Source organism: Sesamum indicum, linkage group LG9, assembly GCF_000512975.1.
Source record: "Sesamum indicum cultivar Zhongzhi No. 13 linkage group LG9, S_indicum_v1.0, whole genome shotgun sequence".
NCBI classification, from domain to species: Eukaryota; Viridiplantae; Streptophyta; class Magnoliopsida; order Lamiales; family Pedaliaceae; genus Sesamum; species Sesamum indicum.
The window spans coordinates 2,908,846-2,930,382 of NC_026153.1; the positions used below are offsets into that span (position 1 = coordinate 2,908,846).

General features: G+C 31.1%; 3 protein-coding genes across 5 annotated transcripts; 1 reads left to right on the plus strand and 2 right to left on the minus strand.

Moving 5' to 3' along the window:
- On the plus strand, nt 1,232–4,060 carry LOC105170832 (monofunctional riboflavin biosynthesis protein RIBA 3, chloroplastic). The gene is made up of 6 exons (XM_011091752.2): nt 1,232–1,727; nt 1,833–2,054; nt 2,372–2,697; nt 2,981–3,110; nt 3,190–3,486; nt 3,583–4,060. The coding sequence occupies exons 1-6, from the start codon at nt 1,323–1,325 to the stop codon at nt 3,844–3,846; spliced, it is 1,644 nt and encodes a 547-aa protein (XP_011090054.2). The 5' UTR covers nt 1,232–1,322; the 3' UTR covers nt 3,847–4,060.
- On the minus strand, nt 4,057–5,184 carry LOC105170833 (RING-H2 finger protein ATL52-like). Its single transcript, XM_011091753.2, has one exon. It carries the CDS (start codon nt 4,959–4,961, stop codon nt 4,332–4,334), a length of 630 nt encoding a protein of 209 aa, XP_011090055.1. The 5' UTR covers nt 4,962–5,184; the 3' UTR covers nt 4,057–4,331.
- Nucleotides 5,441–7,341, minus strand: LOC105170379. Of its 3 annotated transcripts, none has more exons than XM_011091116.2 (2): nt 7,189–7,341; nt 5,441–6,531 (listed from the first exon to the last, which is right to left on the minus strand). In XM_011091116.2, exons 1-2 carry the CDS (start codon nt 7,222–7,224, stop codon nt 5,656–5,658), a joined length of 912 nt encoding a protein of 303 aa, XP_011089418.1. In that variant the 5' UTR covers nt 7,225–7,341; the 3' UTR covers nt 5,441–5,655. The 3 variants fall into 3 exon arrangements, with proteins under 3 accessions (XP_011089418.1, XP_020552553.1, XP_020552552.1); XM_020696894.1 differs by lacking the exon at nt 7,189–7,341 and adding an exon at nt 6,706–7,159; XM_020696893.1 differs by lacking the exon at nt 7,189–7,341 and adding an exon at nt 6,626–6,695.

Consider the following 21,537-nt stretch of genomic DNA (forward strand, 5'->3'; position numbering starts at 1 on the left):
TATATTAATTTATCTTAATATATTAAATCATATTTTAATATGGTTAATAATTATAAATACATTATAATAACTCACATAAAGCGAGATAAATACCCACACATTCGATCGAATTTAAATCATAACTCCGAACTTATTCATGGGACATCATTCTTATTTTTAACCATTAAACTAAAACATCATTAATAAATATCTCAATTTCCGTGAGTCCAAAAACAACATATTCTTTCATTTTTTGAAAAAAATAAAAATAAATTCAATACTTTATGTATTAAGTATATAAATAATTTATGTACGTGAGAATTATATAATTTGGTGATGTATTAAATGAACATCTACAAAATCAATAGAAAATAAGGTCTTATAGATTGTTGTTGCCCACATCAAATTGATTGTTAAACAAAGTTAGGTGATGTTGCACCTCGTGGGATACAATTTAATTCCATATTTAATTTTGTTATCATAAGCTAATTATAATTTTTGTTCTTGTCAAACGTTTCACAATTAATAATTCTATCTTAATTTCTTCCCCAGCGGATATTGCATAATATTGATGTGATTATATAGTCATAACAAATACTTTAGTCACACTCATAAAAATTATGATCAATAATCCTTCCATTATGTGGCTCCGAATCTCCGTACATATATATTATGGATAATTACATCGCTCTCCACTAATTTGATTTAATTATATATAGCTATTTTGTAATTTGAAAAGTTATATATAATACTTTTAATATTTGTTCTCCTAATAAATAGATTTATCTGTTAGTAAAATTTATAAAATTTGCTGATATTAGTGAAAAAATTGAATGAAAATTCATATTTACCCCAATTAAATTTATAAATTTATTATATGTCAAACAAAATTTTTCTGACTAAACTAACATAAAAAAGGTGAGAATGTACCTCCTCACATGCATTAGTTTATTAAGATGTAAAGATAGTTTGGTCAGAAATATTTGTTTGTTATGTAATAATTCAATAATAAATTAATCGGGGTAAATATGAATTTTCATTCAACTTTTTTGTTAGTATGCATAAATTTTGTTAATTTTAATTAATGAATGAATATATTTATTAGACGAAACAAATATTATGAGTACTAAATATAATTATTCAAATGATAGAGGATGTACGTATGAAATTTTCCCCATATATTACTATAGTGTTTGTTTTTTATAACTGGATAACAATACAGAAAAACTAGAGGTGGTGTTTTCTGATAGAAATGGCTGCTGCTGTCCTTCACATTCAAGCAACACAACAAGAAAACAACAACCAGTTTCCCAAATTCCATTGCAGAAATAAAAGAAACAGAAATGAAACACTATCTTTCCAGGCCAATGGATCAAAGCACTGTCTTTCAGCAATCACTGTTTCCTCACATTTTCGTCAACTCAAAATCCTCATGTTTCACTCAGAATTCAGCAATTTCTCCTTGTAAAACTGGAAAGAGGACATGGAAGCTCACAACTTGCTGGGCTGTGGGATCATCAAGGAACATATCTGATGAGGACTCATTCACAAAGGAGAACTTGAATGGCTCACTGTTTGATGCCTTGAGTGATGAATCTTCTTCCCCTGCTCCCTTTGGAACGCTGGAAGCAGAAATAACTCAAGAAACCATTGATTTCTTCGTTAGTGATGCCGAAGGGGATCCTGACTGCCCGTCTCCTGGATACTCTTCCATTGAGCAAGCACTTACAGCATTGCGCCAAGAGAAGGTTGAATATCTTCACAGAAAGTCTTTTGAGTTTGTTTTTTTGTGTGACGGTTTGATTTTTGATTATTAGTCTTGTGCTGATTAAATTGCTCCGGAATTGTTTAAGTTTGTGATAGTTGTAGATGATGATGAAACTGGGAATATTGAAGGAAACCTTGTGATGGCAGCATCGCACGTGAGTTCAAAGGCTATTGCGTTCATGGTTAAGCATGGATCAGGTATAGTTTCAGTTGGCATGAAAGGAGAGGATCTCGAGAGGCTAAAGCTCCCTTTGATGTCTCCTGACAAAGAAGATGATTCTTCTGCTCCTTCGTTCACTATCACAGTGGTAAAGTGAATGCTTATTTTTCCAAATATGCGTTCCTGATGTTGAAATACTGTTCCATCATCGTGTTTTTCCTGCTCGTGTGCGAAAAAATGACACTCCCATCATTCTTAAGTTTCAAGTTTGGATTGAGAAAGAAAAGTTGGTGTTCTGTCTTGAAATTATGCAACCTAAATGAGCAGATTCCTAATGTATTCATCAACAACTTGCCTGTTGAAATCCCAAGCATACTTGGATTTGCACTGAACTTTAAGTTCAATGTAAAAAACTTTTATGTTAGAATAGTTTTGATTGTCTCGAGCTTTTTCTTTCTTGATTAGGATGTTAAAGTTGGAACGTCTACTGGTGTATCAGCTTCTGATAGGGCAAAAACCGTCCGGGCACTCTCATCTCCTCAATCTAGGCCCGAAGATTTCAGAAGGCCAGGCCATGTATTCCCACTAAAGTATAGAAATGGGGGTGTTTTACGTAGAGTTGGCCACACTGAGGCTTCTGTTGATTTGGTAACACTAGCTGGTTTACAGCCCGTCTCAGTTCTCTCAGCTGTAGTTGACACAGAAGACGTTTCTATGGCCTCCTTGGCGGAGTTAAAAAAGTTGGCCTCAGATCACAGTATTCCAATAGTTTTGATCACTGATCTCATAAGGTAAGTACAAAGTCTAAAGTATTTGACTTTGAGAGAAATCGTTTCCTTAAGCACATTATAGGAATATGAAATGCTGAGAACTTTGAATTAGGATATGCTGAAAATGCACGTCGAGTTCAAATGGAACTCATTGTTGAATATCACATGGTATCATACTCGTATATAACGGATGCATCACCTTAACAGATCACCTCAAAATGGTACTACTAGCACACTAGGCTGAATTCTATGCATAGTGAGAGCAGCATGACTAACCTCGATCACAAAATATTTTTGCTTTTAGGTATAGGAGAAAGAGGGAAAAACTGGTGGAAAGAACTGCAATTTCACGTTTGCCAACTAAATGGGGTTTGTTTCACGCACATTGTTATCGTTCAAAACTTGACGGAATGGAGCATATAGCCATTGTGAAGGTAAAACGATAAAAAGAATTGCTAACATCTTGTTCTTGAAAATCATCGTTATCAGTGTGTTGTGTACTTGTACCTGCAGGGAGACATTGGGAATGGACAAGATGTTCTAGTAAGGGTCCACTCAGAGTGTTTAACAGGTGACATATTTGGATCAAGACGATGCGACTGTGGCAATCAGTTAGATTTGGCAATGCAGCTAATTGAGCAAGCTGGTAGAGGTGTTGTCGTGTACCTTAGAGGGCATGAAGGGCGTGGAATTGGCCTTGGACACAAACTTCAGGCATATAATCTGCAAGACGAAGGCCATGACACAGTAGAAGCAAATCTTGAGCTCGGTTTCGCTGCTGATGCACGTGAATACGGGATTGGAGCCCAGGTTTGTCAATAAACTCTTACCAGAGTAGTTTCAGGATCATTCAGGCTTAAAATTCTTCTAATCTTGATCAAAATGACTTTTTCTCTGTTTCAACAGATACTACATGACATTGGAGTTCACACTATGCGCCTGATGACTAACAATCCCGCCAAATTTACCGGTCTAAAAGGCTATGGATTGGCAGTTGTTGGACGTGTCCCTGTGCTAACACCTATCACAGAGGACAACAAGCGCTATCTGGAAACAAAACGGATAAAAATGGGCCATGTATATGGATCTGACCTACAAGAACAGTACACTCAATTGACCAAACCAAGTACAGATAAACAGGGGTCGTCTGAGGGAAAAAGCACGAGCTGAAGGGATTTCCTTGACCTTTAGATCATTATGTATAGAGATAATTACCAAGGGGGTTCAGAGTTTAAGTCCCTTTGCATTGTTTTTGAATTACATCGTGTCCAAGTTTGCCTTATTCTCACACCGTATGAAACATCATTCTATTAAAACTGTCGTTGCAATGTAAAGAAAGTAATGAAAATAATTTAAAGCACCAACCATCCAGATTCCAGACCAAAGTTTGATGTTTTCTCATTGATATGCAATGTATTCCTAGTACTTGAGGAGATAATCGAACATTTTACGAAATAGATAATCCTTAGAGTAGTGCCTCTGTTGCTAGCACGTGTATAAATCTTATGGAGACACTATCCTGGAAAACGGTACGAGATCAGAAAAAATTTACATAATCTTGTTCAGGCATTTAAAATTTAGAGAAGTTGTTGAATAACCATAATCTGTCCTCCGTGGGTTTACCTCCTGAGCTCAAAACATATGAACGATTGCTGTTATTGCCTAAAATCAATGGTTACTTCTGTAGCAGTTGTTTCAGAAGAATTTTGCAGTACTTGGGATGGCACAACTTGGTACCGCTCTGATCTTTGTCGATGGTAGTCTTCCCGATTAAGAGTCTCCAGAGGCAAGCGCATGGCCACTGACGATTCTTGGGACGAATTAATGCCAAAAACATAAGACCGACAGAGGGGGCAGCTTGAATGAGTCTGAAACCAAGTATCAATACACGAAACGTGGAACACATGAGAGCAATGAGGCAGATGTTTCACCCATTCTCCTTCTTCAAATTCACCCAAGCAAACTGCGCATTCTGCATCATCTGGATGTGATTCTCTGTCTTTGTGTTTCTTAATCTGCGTGACAGGAAGCGAGTGCATAACGTAAGAATCCAATCCCCTACTCCGTAACTGTGAAGAGAGTTCTTCAAGATGCTCGTTTATGCGCCTCCTTTGCTCTGGATTACGGGATAGAGTTATCCCACGAAACGTGTCACAATTTCTCTCGATAATCTTGTAGTAACTAAATAATAGGAAGATGCTGCAAATAAGACCAACCAAGCCAATAACCCGAGGATCCCACTTTGAAGGATCGGTACTGGGAGAGGCCGACGGTGGTGGAGGCATGCTATTTAACTGCTTTCTAATGAAGTATATGGCCTTACAGAACCAGGCTGAAAAAAGACCTGCCTTTCAGACATCCCTTGCTAATATTCTTGGACAGTCATTGCTTTTTGTTGGGCAGATGACTACAATGATTAAGCTAAAACAAGAATACTGGTGACAATACCTAAGAAACCTTGCATATCTTTAGAAACTGACATTCTGTATTTTTCATATGAAGCTTCTGTCCTTATGTAATAAGCCCATCCATTTTCAACGACATTGGCAATAGCAAGAAAATGGAGTTTACAAAGAGCATCACAACTTTCTCTTTCTTGAGATCTGTCACCAAATCAGGTCTTTTAAGATCCTTTTTTGTCATTTCCATTATACTATCAGAGTATGTTGCACCGGACAATTTTAGATAAAAGACAATAAAGAACATTATACACTTTAAGAACCTCAGTTTCTTTATTCTAGGATTATTTCTTAACCTCCGAGGAGCAGGTAATCGGATACAGTTCAATGCAAATTTTGCTTCTGATCAATAAAGTGAACCGTGAATACGTTATTATGGAAATAATATGAAACTAAGAGAAATTGCATTTGATAAAAATCGAAAAAATCAAGTTGCTTAAGATTAAAACCAATATTTGCCATTTACACCACTCCCCACCTTCTATTTGTACAAAAATTTGAAGGACTCAGGATCGTCGTATCAACTGAACCTTTGTCTCTTGACCAAAGGGGCATAACCAGTGGTATTCATCCCAGAGGATATCAGTGAAACGTTGCTCGGACAAGTCCCAGATGCCAAATTAGCATAATTCAACATAGGTGCTGCCTGAACTTGGGCCGTCCCACAAGACATCTGAGCATAAGGCTGTGAGTTCATGGATCTTGAAGCCAATTGTCCCACATTAGATGCTGGTTTTTGAGAAAAAGCATCAGTCTCACAACCTTTGATCGAAACAGGAGGAATCTGAAAAGGCTGAAATTGTGGTGGATTTCGCCACCTAGGAAGCGGACCGGCCAGAAGAAGGGTCTGAAGCAACGGCCCAGCTTGAAGTACAGACTGCAGCAACTTCCCTTTCTGAGGCAAAGCTCTCCCCTTCACAAGATTGTCTATAATCAACGAGCCCTGATCAACTTTCGGCACCACTACAGAATCTTGAACCAAAGGCTGGCTAGCAACCAAGTTCATGTTCGAGAATTCAGGAGACGAAACTGCATCAAAAAGGGACTCAACAGGAGACGAGCCGTGAGAGTGGTAGTTGTACGTCTCTGAGAGACTATTAGATTCGGTTATGCTTGAATTTGCTTTTGCAGGTTTCAGAAGAGGGCTATCAGCCTGAAACAGGGGAACGGCTGAGAAATTCTCAGCAGTTGTGGTCAGAGTCATGGTCTTGTTGAGCAGCTTGTGAAGCTGGTTTCTAGCTTCATCTCTTTCTTGGATAGCATACTTCAGCAGGTGGATTAACTGCTTGACATACTCCTTGTTCTTTCTCACTTCCTCCATAGCTTCAGCTTTTAGCTTCTCCAGCTCAAGAGTGGTGAACAGAAGCTTCTGGCCAAGTTGCTCCATTTCATGATTCTGATAACAAATCACCAAAACAAATCAGTGAAACAAAATCTCTAGCTCTAAAAAAACAAAGTTCAACAGAAACACAAGCATCAGAGTCACATACATGAAAATCTTAAAATATTTAGCACCAAAATTTACTGACTTAAATCAGAATCAGCGGCTACTAAATTTTGATACACCCACCTACTCATACTTGCTTCACTGTTAGCAAAAAACTAACTTGTGTGACACTGTGAATCACTCCAAATTCAAAGTTAGGAGAAACAGTGAATCCACATCATGGGCCATTTGAAATCATAAGGCATTTCAGTCAAAATGATGAAACATAGGATGCCTAGCCTAAGAAATAAACAATCAAGTTTCCATCTTCAGGTGATGATTTTTCTCTCTCTCTTTTCTTTTTCTTTTTTTCCCCCTGAAGTCATTGATATTTATTTCAAAATCAGGAGAACCACCTAATGCAGTAGAAAGTGCTAATCCATGGAGGAAAAATTGCCCATTTTACCAAACAAGAAACAGTCTCAAACACTGAGAAACGGAACAAGAAAAGAACAGCAAATCAAGTTGATGAAGCTTAAAATGCAACATTTGACAAAAACCCAAGGAAAAACATTTGGTGTGGAAGTGAGAAATGTTGTATAATATAATCAAGAAAAGGGTTCACACCTCTTCATAACCCCACAAAGAAGCCATCTCCCCCATTCTTGGTATGAAGCTCAAAAGAATTTCTTCTTGAAAAGGGGGTCAAGTCAGAATTTATCTTTGGGAGAAAGGGATTTTGGGAAAGAAGAGTTTGAAGCTTATATATAGAGTGGAAAGATCAATAAAGAGACAACAAATCAAGAAATCAGTAAGCTTACATAAAATAATTAAAACAAAAAAAAAAGCCCATTCAATTCTCAGTCAAACGGGAAAAGAAGGAAAAAAAGAAAAAGAAAAACATAAAAGGAATCTAGAAAACCTTCCAACTAAAAAAATGGGACCCATTACTCACTTCCTTGTCATGAAAAAATTTGCAAATTCCACTGTTTAAGGAACTTGTTTTTCTCTTACTATATGTATATGTAATATACTGAAAGAAAATCCTCAGACAAATGATGTCTTTATGCTCCCCTCTCTCTCTCTCTCTCGTAGTCAATGGCTGAATCCAGGTATATTTTCCTTAATCATTTCTCTTAATAATAGCAAATCTATAGTGGTCTCTAATGTAAAAAAGAAGTTGATGATTACGCGGTTTTGTTAGTTAAAAAAGGTAAGCAGCAATTGATGTTCATCTCATTAGACTCCCAACTTTTCTACCTTTTTCTTTCTTTCTCCCTATTCCCCTTTCCCTTTTCCCTTTCTTTTTAACGCTGGAAAACTGGACTCTCACTCTCTATGGTAAATTCTGTGCCGACAGCGTGGTTAAAAATGTTTAACAGTCAGCAGTGAATTGAGTGTAATACAATTATTTTGTTTTTGGATAACACTTCTTCATTGAAATTATATGATTTTAACTACTACTTGACATTTGAAATATTTTCAATGGATCCAGCGTTTTACTGTCATTGAATTAAATGACGTATACAGAAAAAAAAAATAGAATTTTTCTGTTATGATTAATTATCCTAATCAGACTTAAAAAATCATGAGAAATATTAGTTAATTATAATTGCACAACAAATATTAGTTATTATTTCTTCAAATAAGGTCAGATCATTAGCTTTAGCTACAATCATGACAAATGTTCATTAACCTTGGTTAATATTTACATTTTTGCATGAATTTTATCTGTCCGTAATAAAAAGTATTGATTTGCATGTCATGATCTTAAAATTCTGATCATTTATAATGTAGAAAATAATTTATTTATTTAGTTATTTTTATGACGGCAGCCCATGAGAAATCACCATCACATAATTGTTTTAATTTATCTTTTCTTTCATAAATACCCTTGTAAAATTTAATGACACGAAATTGATCGAGTACGAGGATCTGATCCACTGTATAATAACCCTTTCTTTCATTAAAAAGTTATTTTATTTGAACTATTATTACATTTTTGGGACATTTTAAATAATTAAATTGCATTTTTTTTTGGCATGAAGATAATTTATTGGACCGTCGAAATTAAATGGAGAATATATATTCGGCACCGTCCAATTAAGTTTCCTTATTATAATTTTGGGCACATTGGCTAATTTTCTGATGCTTCTATATATATATATATATATATATTTGTTGTCAGTCAAACTTTCTTGTGGACTTATTTTTGGACAGTTGTTTAACTATTTCTAGAATTTCTTTTGTCCCTTACAAAGACAAGATAGAAATTCATAATCTGTACTCTTTAAGGAAGAGGGGCCTCACCTATTTTTCGGACTAGAATTATTAATAATGCTATTACTATGATTAGAAGTAAAAAAGTCTTATAAATTTAATAATTGCGTAATTCTTATTAGTCGTTATTGTTGTAAGTGAGATCTAAATGTTAGTCACAAGTAAAACTTATAATAAATATATATTTTTGTTATGTATAGTTGAAAGTTGAAACCATGATAAATATTCAACAGCCGTGATTAAAATTTAATTATTTGTATCAAATTTTTTCTTTCATGCATTTTTTTCTATTTCTACATAACTTCTTCTATCAAATTTTATTTTATAGAATAATAGAATTATTTATAAATATTTTATTTTAATAATTTTAAGGAACTGCGCACACTTACCATACAAATTACCACTTATTATTATTAGTACATATAAGGCATAAACCGACTTGGGATGCTCATTAAGGTCAAATTATGGAGTAATTAATAGCATTAACGCATCATTAGCCGTTGTCAATTAGTTCAAGAGTGAGTTACGTTAATGGGGTTGCATTCCTTTGGTTTATGGAGGTTAAATCTACATAGGTTTTCTTACACTATATTTAGTCATTCGTAATTATTTATTTATTTTTTTACGTTTCCGATTAAAATAAAAATAATTTGACTTATTGTAGAATTGATCGATGTAATTAATTTGACATATTAAATAAAAAAACAAACTTATATTTAATTTACTTTAATTTTTTTTATTCAACTAAAAGTATTTTTCGAAAACAATATCATAAGATTATTCGATGGAAATATTTCACTGCAAGAAAAAGATAACATTAGCAATAAAATATTAAGTTTGTCACTAACGATACGTTTTAGGTAATAAAAAGTTTTGCTTTCTCATTATTCAATTTTCAAACAAATAGTAACGAGAGTTATTGTCAAATTGTCATTATTAATAATTGGTGACAAATATATCACAACAACATAATTATAACAAAAATCATATTTATTATCATTAATTTATCATTGTATATATTACTAATTATTTATAATGACAACTTTATATAAAATATTTTTGTTACTAATTATCAGCAATAACAACATTTACAAAATTCTTGTATTCTACCACTAAGATTACCACTAGAAGAAATATAATTTTTTTAATAGTTAATTACCATAGTTAAAGTAAAAAATCATGGTGGATACTAATTAATCATAGTTGTGCAATGCTATTAGCTGTTGTTTATATAAATGAAGCCAAAATATTTGCTACAAACTGGGCTAAATATTTCAGCCTCAGGTAAAATTATAATAAATATTGATTAACAATAATTAAATAAGTTTTAGCATTAATTTTGTCTAATCGTGGTAGATAGCATTATTTCGCTATAAATTTTAAGACGTATTGTTTAATAGTGCACGGAATAATCAATTCTTTTAATTTGCAATGTAAAAAAAATAATTACTATAATAAAATAAAAAGTTTTGTCATTTAATACATATAAACAGCACTATAATTATCAGATCGTCACTAAAATTATTTGTTCTTCTTAAAAAAAAAAACATGAAAACTTATTATAATTATCAGATCGTCACTAAAATTATTTGTTCTTCTTAAAAAAAAAAACATGAAAACTTATATATATATATATATATATAAATGATAATCCTTGGAATTTGAAAACAAAGTAAGATATATATTGCTTCATGAACTGCCCAAGAAAACTGAAAAAAGAGCCTCTTCTAGTTGACTTGTAGGGTTTCTTGCTTTCTATATTCTTCCCATCCATATTTTTATACAACTGGCAAACTGCTTTTAAAATCGTCACAATTATAATTATAATTATAATTATGGTGTTGTCATAGCAAAGAAAAATTACCCACATTGACAACTTTAAGCTCTCAATGATCATCTTTAATAATTAAAAAAAATAATCATGATTATTTTCTTAATGATTTCATATTTGAACATATGTGGTTTTCACACTTTAAACAAGTTTCTAAATGATAACTATAATTATTATTATTAAAGTAGAATAACTTAGGGACGTTAATATTCCACCGCTACGCCTTTTTCCAGCTTTTGATTGGCCTATAATTATTTATAATGTTCTACAATAAAAGAAAATATCATAGTGATAAAATAATAAGTGAAATTTTTAATAGACATACTTTAAGTGGCGGTAATTCAGTTCTTGTGATATATAATTATTATCGACACAAGAATTCTGCATTAAATTGTCACTATAGAAATTAATAATACATATATTTATATAGTGACAACTTAATACAAAATAAATATGCTGATAATTACATTTGTTTTGGAAACTACATTGTCATAATTATACATGTATGTGTCATAATTGTGCCACATTTTTATTTTAATCACTGAATATACCTATTGACAACTGTTATTTAAATATTATCATTATTAAAATTATGAATATCATTGTAATGATAAAATAAAAAATTTTGTCCTGTAATACATATAATTAATGAAAATTACTATACTGCTTAATATTTGTTGCTAACATTCTCTTTTTCTGCAGTGCATTTTCTGATAAGATAAATATATTTTCAACATAAATTTTTCTTCCCTCTGTAGAAATGGTGCAATTGGACAGAGCTTTGGTCGGTAATTATGTTTAGTAACAACAAAACGTACTTAAATGGTTTAAGATAAATTCATATAATGTACTTTTAGATAAATCTATTTATCTTGGGATTTTGGGTGACAAAAAAATAAAAAAGAAAAAAAAAACCCTTTTAAAATTTGTCGTTTTTGTAATTCTAATAAAAATGGGAAGAAGCTCAACCATGTAATTGGATTTTAAATGATCGAACTGAGTAAGAAATTCATCGCATTTATGCTTCAATTTTATTTATTTTTTTTAAAAAAAATATTTTTAAATTTTCCAAAAAATGCACTTATTAATACTAACACTTGTCACTATCTCATTGGCCTAGGATATGAATGTACTGTTCTGATCCCAAAGCCAAAAGAAATTCCGACTTGTACAGATTATTATAATACTTTGGATATATATACGTAGAAAAGACGAAAAGAAGGAAAAAAGAAGTGTAAAGGGTGACAAGAAAAGATGAACGTGGATGAGGTATTGGCAATGGATAAACTGCAATTTTTTAATTTCCTCCCCCCGACAGCCCGCTTCCTTAGATTTCAAACCCCCCATTTTTAATACTCTAACAAACGATACTACGGCGTTTCATTTGTCTTACCCCCTCATACTCTCACCCACTTAATTAGATGGGGTGTTCGTTTAATATAGTATAAAAAATTAAATAAAAAGTTTTGAGGTCGAATTTTAATATCATTTATTTATAACAAAAAAAAAAAAAGTTTCTCGTGCGTGCAGAATTTACACGTGAGAGGCGTTCTGTTAATATATTAATATTAAATGGTTGTCCTATGTAATATTTTGATCTTTTAGATAAGATGGTCATGTAACTTATCTAATAATTGTATTATATTTGAAGGGGTTAAATGCTACAAAGTTTTATTTATAAAAATATTAGGAAAAAATGCAATTTATACCCTTGTGATATGTGAAATGAGTAAATTACATTTAACCCAAAAATATTAATGAGTTGTGAAAAAAATAGACAACAGGATTCTATGATTTTGGTAAAAAAGCAACATGGACACTTGATGCAGGAGATATATATTCAGCTTTTTCCATAAAGTACTACTGATCGTAACGCACAATACTTACACATATATATACAATCAAATAGACACTACAGAAGTGATGAATATGGCATGGAAGTAGGGAGATAAATATGGTAGCCAATTAAAAGCTAACTTATAATTAAAAGTGGGGCAAAAGATGATGGTAGGATGAAAGTGAAAGGATAAGCATGCAGACCCGTAGACTGACAACTAAAATACCATTTAAAATAAATAAGTAATTACATTATATTCAAGTATATAATTGGTATTTTAAATATTGGTATTATCGTGTCATAAATCACAATTTCTGAGCAAGGTTGTGTTTTTTATTCTTTTTTTAATTTACAAGTATTTTATTTAGATCTTAATATAATAACTGATCTAACAATAATTGAAAAAGAAATGGAAATATAGAATTTTAGTTGTGGTATTATGTCATGATTATTAGTTGTGTTGTTGCACGATTGTTCCATGCACCTGAATTAGCTACCTATATACTGCCAAATAGTCTTCATTTCTTAATGCACCTCAGGTTTTTATACACAAGAAAAAGACAAAGCTGCGTACATGAATTTATAAAAGTAATAATACGCACCATAATCTATCTTCATATCAAGACAAAAACCCCTACCATTCTTAAACTAATTCCCATCTCCTCATGTACAATGTATGTAGCTGCTTTCTCTCTCTACAGAGTTCTGTTCTGTTTTGTTTTTTTTAAGGTATTTCTCTCACTACTAAATGTAACTGTTGATGGAGCACAACACATGCACACACAGTAGTTGTTATTCCCACAAATAATTATTTTAAAATAGACGCGAAAACTTGTTACAAATAGGGCTCTTATTCTGATAATTATTTTTATTTGTTGGCATATATATGTTAAGGCACTCTGACTGGGTTCGGACTGCAGGTGCCGCCTACCTGATTAGTTTACCCCCTATTTTCTGGGGGGGGGGGGGTTGTAAAATAAATATTTGGGTGAATTATGATGAGTTATTTGTTATAATAATATATACATGCTCGTTGTTTGAAAAATTATATTTTTTTTTAAAAAATTAATAATCGTAATAAATACTCCCTTATAATGAGTTATTGAAAGGGGTATTTGTTAGATGATTGTTAATTCAATGTGGATATTTGTAATTTTATAACAATAAAGAATAATTACAATCACGAAAAAACTCTAGAGCCCGTTGATCCTAAAATATTTCTGGACGTAGACATTTAGGCTGTGATTGCTTGTGATTTTATTTGATTTTTATCTCATCGCATTTTAATGATGAAAAATGAAATAGAATGAGTTTGTTCTCCTGAGATTTGTTTTAAGTATATATGTGATTATAATGTGAGATAAAAATATAATAATAATTAATATGATGTGTACAAAGTGTTAATGAAGTAAAAACTAATAATGATTATAGCAGATAAAATGAAACAAAAGTAGAAAAATAATAATAGGACAGAAAACTAATTCGAATAAAAGAAGAGCAACGCGAAACTCTAATGCAGAAGATAGTGAGATTTTTTTATATCAGGAGGTCGAATTATTATTATTTTTTATTCAGCAAAAAATTATTATTATCAATCGATATTTCACAGATAAATAAAACACAGTGAGAGTCTAAATCATGATGTAATAAAAGTATAGATCCAAACTTATTATACTACCACATGGATGTTTACTTAGATTATGTTTATAGTTTATTGTTGTGAATAAGGTTTTGGTAAATGAGAAGTGGGTTAGGGGACTTAGGGGGGGCCTAATGGCTAATAGCATATATAGGGGCATCCACAGCTTTAAAGATCCTTTGAGAGCACCGAAGCAACGGTCCGCAAAAGTAGATACCACTTTACTACATTTTCCCTTCTTAAAGTTCCCAACCGGTAACGACTTTACCTGTCGACCTAATCATGTGCTTTTTCCTCCAACCATAATTCAAAACCGTGTTTCTATTTGGCAACTTTTTAAGAAACCTACTACCTTCCCCGTCTCATTTTAGGGGTCCAACTAATCCAATATTTTTATGGAACTCACTTCAAGAAAATAGGCTATGTACATGCACACTTTTTTTTTATGATTTATTTATATAAATTATTTATATTTTTATATAATTATAAATATTATTTATAATAGTAAAAAAGTAGGGATAATTGGTGTAACGATATTGACGTTTTTTAGGATATATGTATAGTTATCTAAAAGATAAAAGAATTATTTGTGTAAACAAATCATAAATCAAGAGATGTAAATGTAAATATCCCAAGAAAATGTCAATATCAAATTATCACTAATAATTTCTTGTAATTTACAAGAATACAAAAATTGAATTGAAAATTTAATTAATGCGGTTTCAATTCTCAATTTCATAATTGATTGTGCAAATACAAATAGTAACTAAATTCTCAAACTTCTTAAGGTTAATTGATGAAGAACTTAAAGAATTATTTAATAACATAATGAGTAGTTAGATAAAGAATAATTGCAGTGGAATAAAAAACTACAAATTATAACTTTTATAATTTGTGAAACATAAGCCTAAAACTAATAATTGGAAAATAAATTAAAAAAATACAAACAAAGAATTGTATTCGCATTCTAAGCTCAATTAATCACAGAGTCGAACAAAAATAGATGAATTGCGAATCATAAATAGTGATATCATGCATGACTTTGAAAAAGTCGATAGATATATACATTTATGTAATTTTATATTATCATTAATTAATTGTAAAATAAATAAAATAAAAAGACAATGGGCGGATAATACATATTGATGTTGGGGTTGGATGTGACTGCAGCAACTCTATGTAGGTAACAAACTTAGTTGCTTCAATTTATCTGCCTCAAATGCAGCAGCAATTGCAGTCTCCACTTCTCGTCTTTGCATTATTATCCAGAGACAAGCTTTTCTTTCTTTCTTTCTTTCTTTTTTTTTTTTTTTTTTTGAAGTTTGATAGATGAGACAAGATTGTTGTTGAAGTTTTTGACTTGTTTGTTTCGTGTAGTCTTCTGTCCAAATGATTATGACTTTCAACCTTATTATAACTTATTTGGTAAAAAATTTAAAATTATCGTTCAAATTTATTAATACTGATTATCGTAGCACTGATTCGTGCGAGCATATAAAAAAAGCTGTGATGTGAGATAAAAAAAAATTATGAAAAGAAACAATCATGTGTAAGGGGATGAGAAAGAAAAAAATTCGTAAGAGAAAAACAAATGTGGAGTGGGGTGAGAGGAAAAAAATAAATTATAATTATTGATTTATTTATTTCTATTTTTTGAAGCAAATTGTTGGTTTATTAAAAGTATCAAAGTTTGTGAGAAAAAGAAACATGAAGTAGAAGGTTGAAAGAAAAAATATATAATTGAAAGATTATTAAAAAAATGTTCATTTATTTAAGAAAATTAAAGAATTGAATTAAATGGTAAATTTGAGTATTTAAAAGTTGGTACAACAAAATATTTTCTTTTAATATCTGCAAATTTCATGAATTTTGACCAATGAAAAGATCTATTTGTTGGGTGGAAATACACAATGATTATTATATATAATTTTTTAAATCAAAGAGAATTTATGTGTTAAATTTTAGAAGAAAATAGTGTAATTACTTGTTTGTAATACAAAGAATAACTCATATTTTTGAAGTAGTTAGTAATGATGACTGATTTTTTCTATTAGTCACTTATTGAAGAGTGATATTTCTAATGTAATAATTATTTTATTATTAATTACTTATTGTCTATTGATATATCTAACATAATAATTAATACAATCATTTTACTAGGGATAAAAAAAAAAAAAAGAAATTCACACAAGCCCAAGGACCTCAAGCGTATGTAGAACAAAATCATGACCCTTCGTTCTACATCATCATGAAAGAATCCATCTTAATCCAAGCACTCATATGGCTTTAATCATGGGTCATAATAGCCAAACACACACATACACATGTGTGTGTGTGTGTTCGTGTGCGTGTGTGTACTGTAAAGGAGAAAATATTGGTACAAGTGTATTAATTGGGTTTCAGAATGTAGAAGTGAACAAAAAGGCAGGCCAAAAATACAAAAATCTTGTCCGGTTGCGCGGCGGGCACATGGTAAGTAGGTGTCCGTCATGTGGGAGCCGCTCGTGTAGTGACACGTGTAGGGGGCCGTGAAGCTTGAGAAGCTGATACTATAAAAGTCTCTCTTGGTTTGACAATTGGCGTGAGGTCCGTGTCGCGTGGCACATGCGGCTGTGTTCATTGGTTGATGTAGTACTGGTAGGTTGCACATGCCTACCTCACGCTTCCTCTAAATCGGAATTCTCCAAGTATTTATTTATGTATGTTGGATGTTTTATCCTTTCTCCGTCTTAAATTCATCCTTTTAGGATGTTTTTTTAACAAATTTTTATTTTTATAGTAAGAATAAGTTATAAGCATAATCATAAATTTAACTGAAATAAAAATTGAAAGTGTTTGAAAATTAAAAAAAATTATTAAGTAAAAAAAATATTTTTAATTTACTTTCAACAAAAATTTGATTTTTTTTTTTGGTGAGAGGATTGTTACTGAGTACCCAATACCAGTATCACCCGTTTTTCAAATTGTGGAGGAAGAAGTTACTGGTAATTGTGATCTCACATTCTAAGAATCCTCACCCACGCGTTATGATGATGTCACAGAATAAAAATGACCCGACTCGGATACTAAAGTTGGCACTTATAGAAGGCTCAAAGCTCCTTTTTCCTAGACTAGAGGGACCAAATGGTACCTCAAAAAATCGAATTAATCCAAAGAGACTAAGTTGTCTAACTCGAGAACGAAGGATGCTCAAGCCCACAAGACAGTTGATGGCCCAAGGTCCACCATCCAAGATAAAGGTCCAACCATAGCTATACCCAAATTAAATAGTCTCAGGGGCCGCTTAGGTGGCATACCTATCAAACCACATAAGTCGGATGTCACTATAAGAAAATGACTCAATAGCTATGAAAAGAATCAATGTTGAGCTAATTAACAAGTAAAATTATCTTTGCTAATTTACATTATTTAATAGAAGAAATTTACTTGCTAATAAATTTAGCAATAATAATTTACTTGCTAACGAATTTGCAACAAATTGTTGTATATTATAAAATGTAGATTAACAACAAAAATTGTACTTGTTAATTAATTTGATGCTGATTTCAACATCAAACTTTTTCATGACTAATGAGTCACTTCTTGTAGTGTGTCCCACATGCCCAATCTAACTTTAGCCACTTGCACAACGACACGAGGTGCCTCTAGTCAAAAATAAACTTTAAGCTTAATAGTACTTTGAACACTTTATTTAAGCATTTATCCGAAACATCTCAACTTTTTTTTTAAAAAAAAAAAAATACTCTCTATTTTCTAAATGACTTATTTTTACAACAAAAGTAGAAATTATTTGCTAACACCTTCAAAAGAGTTGCTATGTTATTGGAGAACAGTTTGTTCTTGATGTTATGGGCTTACAGTCACGTTTACGATGACCGCCCCTTCAACCACCTTTAAAGAAACATGTAAAATCATGCCCTTTACTTTTGGCAAAACGTCTACTTAAATATGAACCAAAATGTAACCTTTTATTTTATTTTTTCACACTATTTATTCAATCAATACATTAATATATTAAAATAATAAATCATAAAATTATAATAACTCTTGATTCAATAAATATATTAATATAATTATGAATAAATTAGAGACACTCGTATAAAGTATGAACAATACTTATATATTTAGTGGAATTCAAACCCATGATCTCGAATTTAATCATAAAGCCTCAATTTTATCTTTAACTACTAAGCTAAGACATGACCTGCTACTATCAATTACTCCTCATACATTATTAAAAGACTAAGATTTTGTACATTAAAAGAAAACAAAAACCCCAAGTTCATGCATAAACTTCTTTAACTCAAGTGAAGTTTAAATGAAATAAAATAGCACTTATTATCTGAATTTTCACCACTTTTAAAGTTTACACTAATTACATCACAGGATGCATTAATAATTAGCTACATAATTAAAGGTCAATTATAATTAGACCCTTTAAAAAATATGAAATTACAGTTTTCTCTAAAAATATTTTGAAACTACACTTACACCCCTCCAAAAATTCACTAGTTATAACTGAACCCATTTTGCTAGGATTTGGACAAAAAATGCTGACATTAGCAAAAAATAAATGCATAAATTTTTAATTTTAATTTAACATTACCATGCAATAATTTTTTTGTACTTATAAAGAAAAAAATATAATGATGTCAACCTCACTCCAGATATATAATGTTCAATAAGGGACAAAATTAAATATTTAAACTTTTTATTTATATCAACATTTTTCGTCTAAACCTTAATGGAAAGAAGTCAAGTATAAATTAAAAATTTTTATAAGGAGCGTAAGTTGTAATTTTAAAACTTTTTTTATAAAAAAATATAATTAAATATTTTCAGATGGGTCAGAATGTAATTAATCCTATAATTAATAGAAATTCCAGGGCGGGGGGCGGGGTCAATTCATAGTAGAAACTCCTATCATTTATGAGTCCAACATACAAGTATTGAATGTGAGGAGGGGCAGGGGCAGGGGCAGGGGCCGGCCCGGCGCTCATTCATTGTTTGGCAATCCAAGTAGGTGAATGGCGGCAACAGAATAAAAGGAATGCCACCTCCTCAAACATATAAATAAAATAATTAAGTTATATATACACACATACATTAATTTCTCAAAATTAAGAGCCTTACAAGCCAATAATAAATACACTATATTTTATATGCAGCCCACATCAACTATTTCAGATGATCAAACTGAGAAAATGGGTCATCACTCAATCATATGCACATTTTTTGGTAATGATTTTACATAATTAATTATAGTTTTTAAATTTCACGAAATATCTTCAGATTTTTAATTTTAATTTCTGAAATTAAGTGGGTAGATGTGAGAGGCGCACAATGATTGAGAATTTGAGAGTGAAAAATTGGTGCGCCAATGATGCTATAAGCTGTCCAAACTTATACATCGCTAGCTAAAAATTCATCGTATTTATAAACTTTATGTTAAATAAAATTTTCATTTTCATGATTATTATAAGTCTTATATTTCAAAATCATTTATTTATGGATTGAAATTCTATTAATTTCTCTAAGTTACATTAGTGAGTAGTATTAAATTAGTTGAAGTTTGTAATAAGTATTAGGTAGTCACAGTCAAATAATTAGGAAGGTTAATTAGATCTGTGGGCCTAAGGGAAAAACTATTGAGATTTCATAATAAGTAGGATTAGATCGATGTTGTTAATAATTATGATTTGTTACATGCCATTCATGTCAATACTTGTGAATTATTGAATACTATATAGTTAATTATATTAGCCTTTTTATTTTTTTAAAATATTATACCATCGTTCGTTTTCTTAATGCTATATTAGAAAAATAGCAAATTTAACAATGGCTATTTGCTATTGCTAGAAATAAATAAACGTACGCCATGATTTTTTGTCATAGTTTTTGCGAGTGTGATTAATAGACTTACCTCCCCTGATACTAATGGCCGTAGAAAAACCCTAATGCTTTTGATAAATTTACTCTTTTACCCTCCATTGTCACACAAACCTCCTTGAGTTACGTGGTTTGCATAATTCTTCCAGGTCGCTACTGCTCAAGATCGATTTTTAGTAAAATAGTTTCGGGTGAACCATAATAACAAAAAGATCATCCATTAACTATTTATATTAGAGTACTTGTCAAGTCTATTATAAAATTAATTATAATTTTATCCCTGACATCGTGGTTGTTGAATTTAAATGTAATATTGAGATAGACTCCACACATCCAACAGATTTAAACCTAACATAAATGAATAAATATTTAGGGCTAAAACTCGATAACTATTAGTGACAGTCAAATAATTAGGATTATTAGAGTGGTTGAGCGGAGGACAAAAGCATTGAGATTAATATTGAGTATAATGATGTCGTTAATAATGACCCATAATATTCTACTTAAGTAGACACTAATTACTCAAACCAATGTCAATAAAAAAAAAAAAAACATTTTTGACATAATTACAATTTCTATATACCTGATAACAAAAAATTAAAGTATAACCAACCAAGTAACACAAATCTCAATGGGAAAAATTTAGATATAAATAAAATTTATTTTGACTAATCTGTTAAAATTAACAGATTTTTAACGAAAGGACCAAAGTTGATGGAATTTTTAAATTTGAAGAACTAGATTTGATGACAAGGAAATATAAGGGGCCAAATTTGGATAAGCGGCATACTTGAGGGATCAAAAATGATATTTACCCTAACAATATTTGTTGTCATTATACTGATACTACACCCGTGTTATTAATTATTTATAAGGGATAATTACAGTCACATTTCTTGATTTATGGTCTGTTTACACAAACCATACCCCTATCTTTAAGATAATCACACATACACTCACCAAAATATCTTTATCACTTACACAAACTTCCCTTTACTTTTTTGAAAAATAACACACACACTTCCTAAAAATATTAGCATAATTACACAAACTACCCATATTTTTCAGCTGTCAGGAGTAGTTTATGTCATTATACAAAAGACGGGGATGGTTTGTGTGAATAGACCATAGGTTGGTGCTTTTCATATTTCTTGTGCTTAAATATTATTGCTATTAAAATTATAAAAATTACGATTTTAACTTTGTCACTTAGTGCATATATTTTTAGTAATAAATTTTAATATCATCACTTAATATTTTTTTGTCGCTAATACTCTTTGAATATTGCAGTGAATATGATTAATTTTAAATATCTGTGCACTGAAATACAAGAGTTAGATATTTTGTGCTAAAAAAATATACGTAATTTTTATATAACATATAATATAATAAGTATAGGATACAAACATAATATATTTATTTAATTTACATTTACAACAAAGTCAGAAATCGAGGAAAACATAATTCCAATAGTCAAAATTCCACAAGAATTAAAGCAGT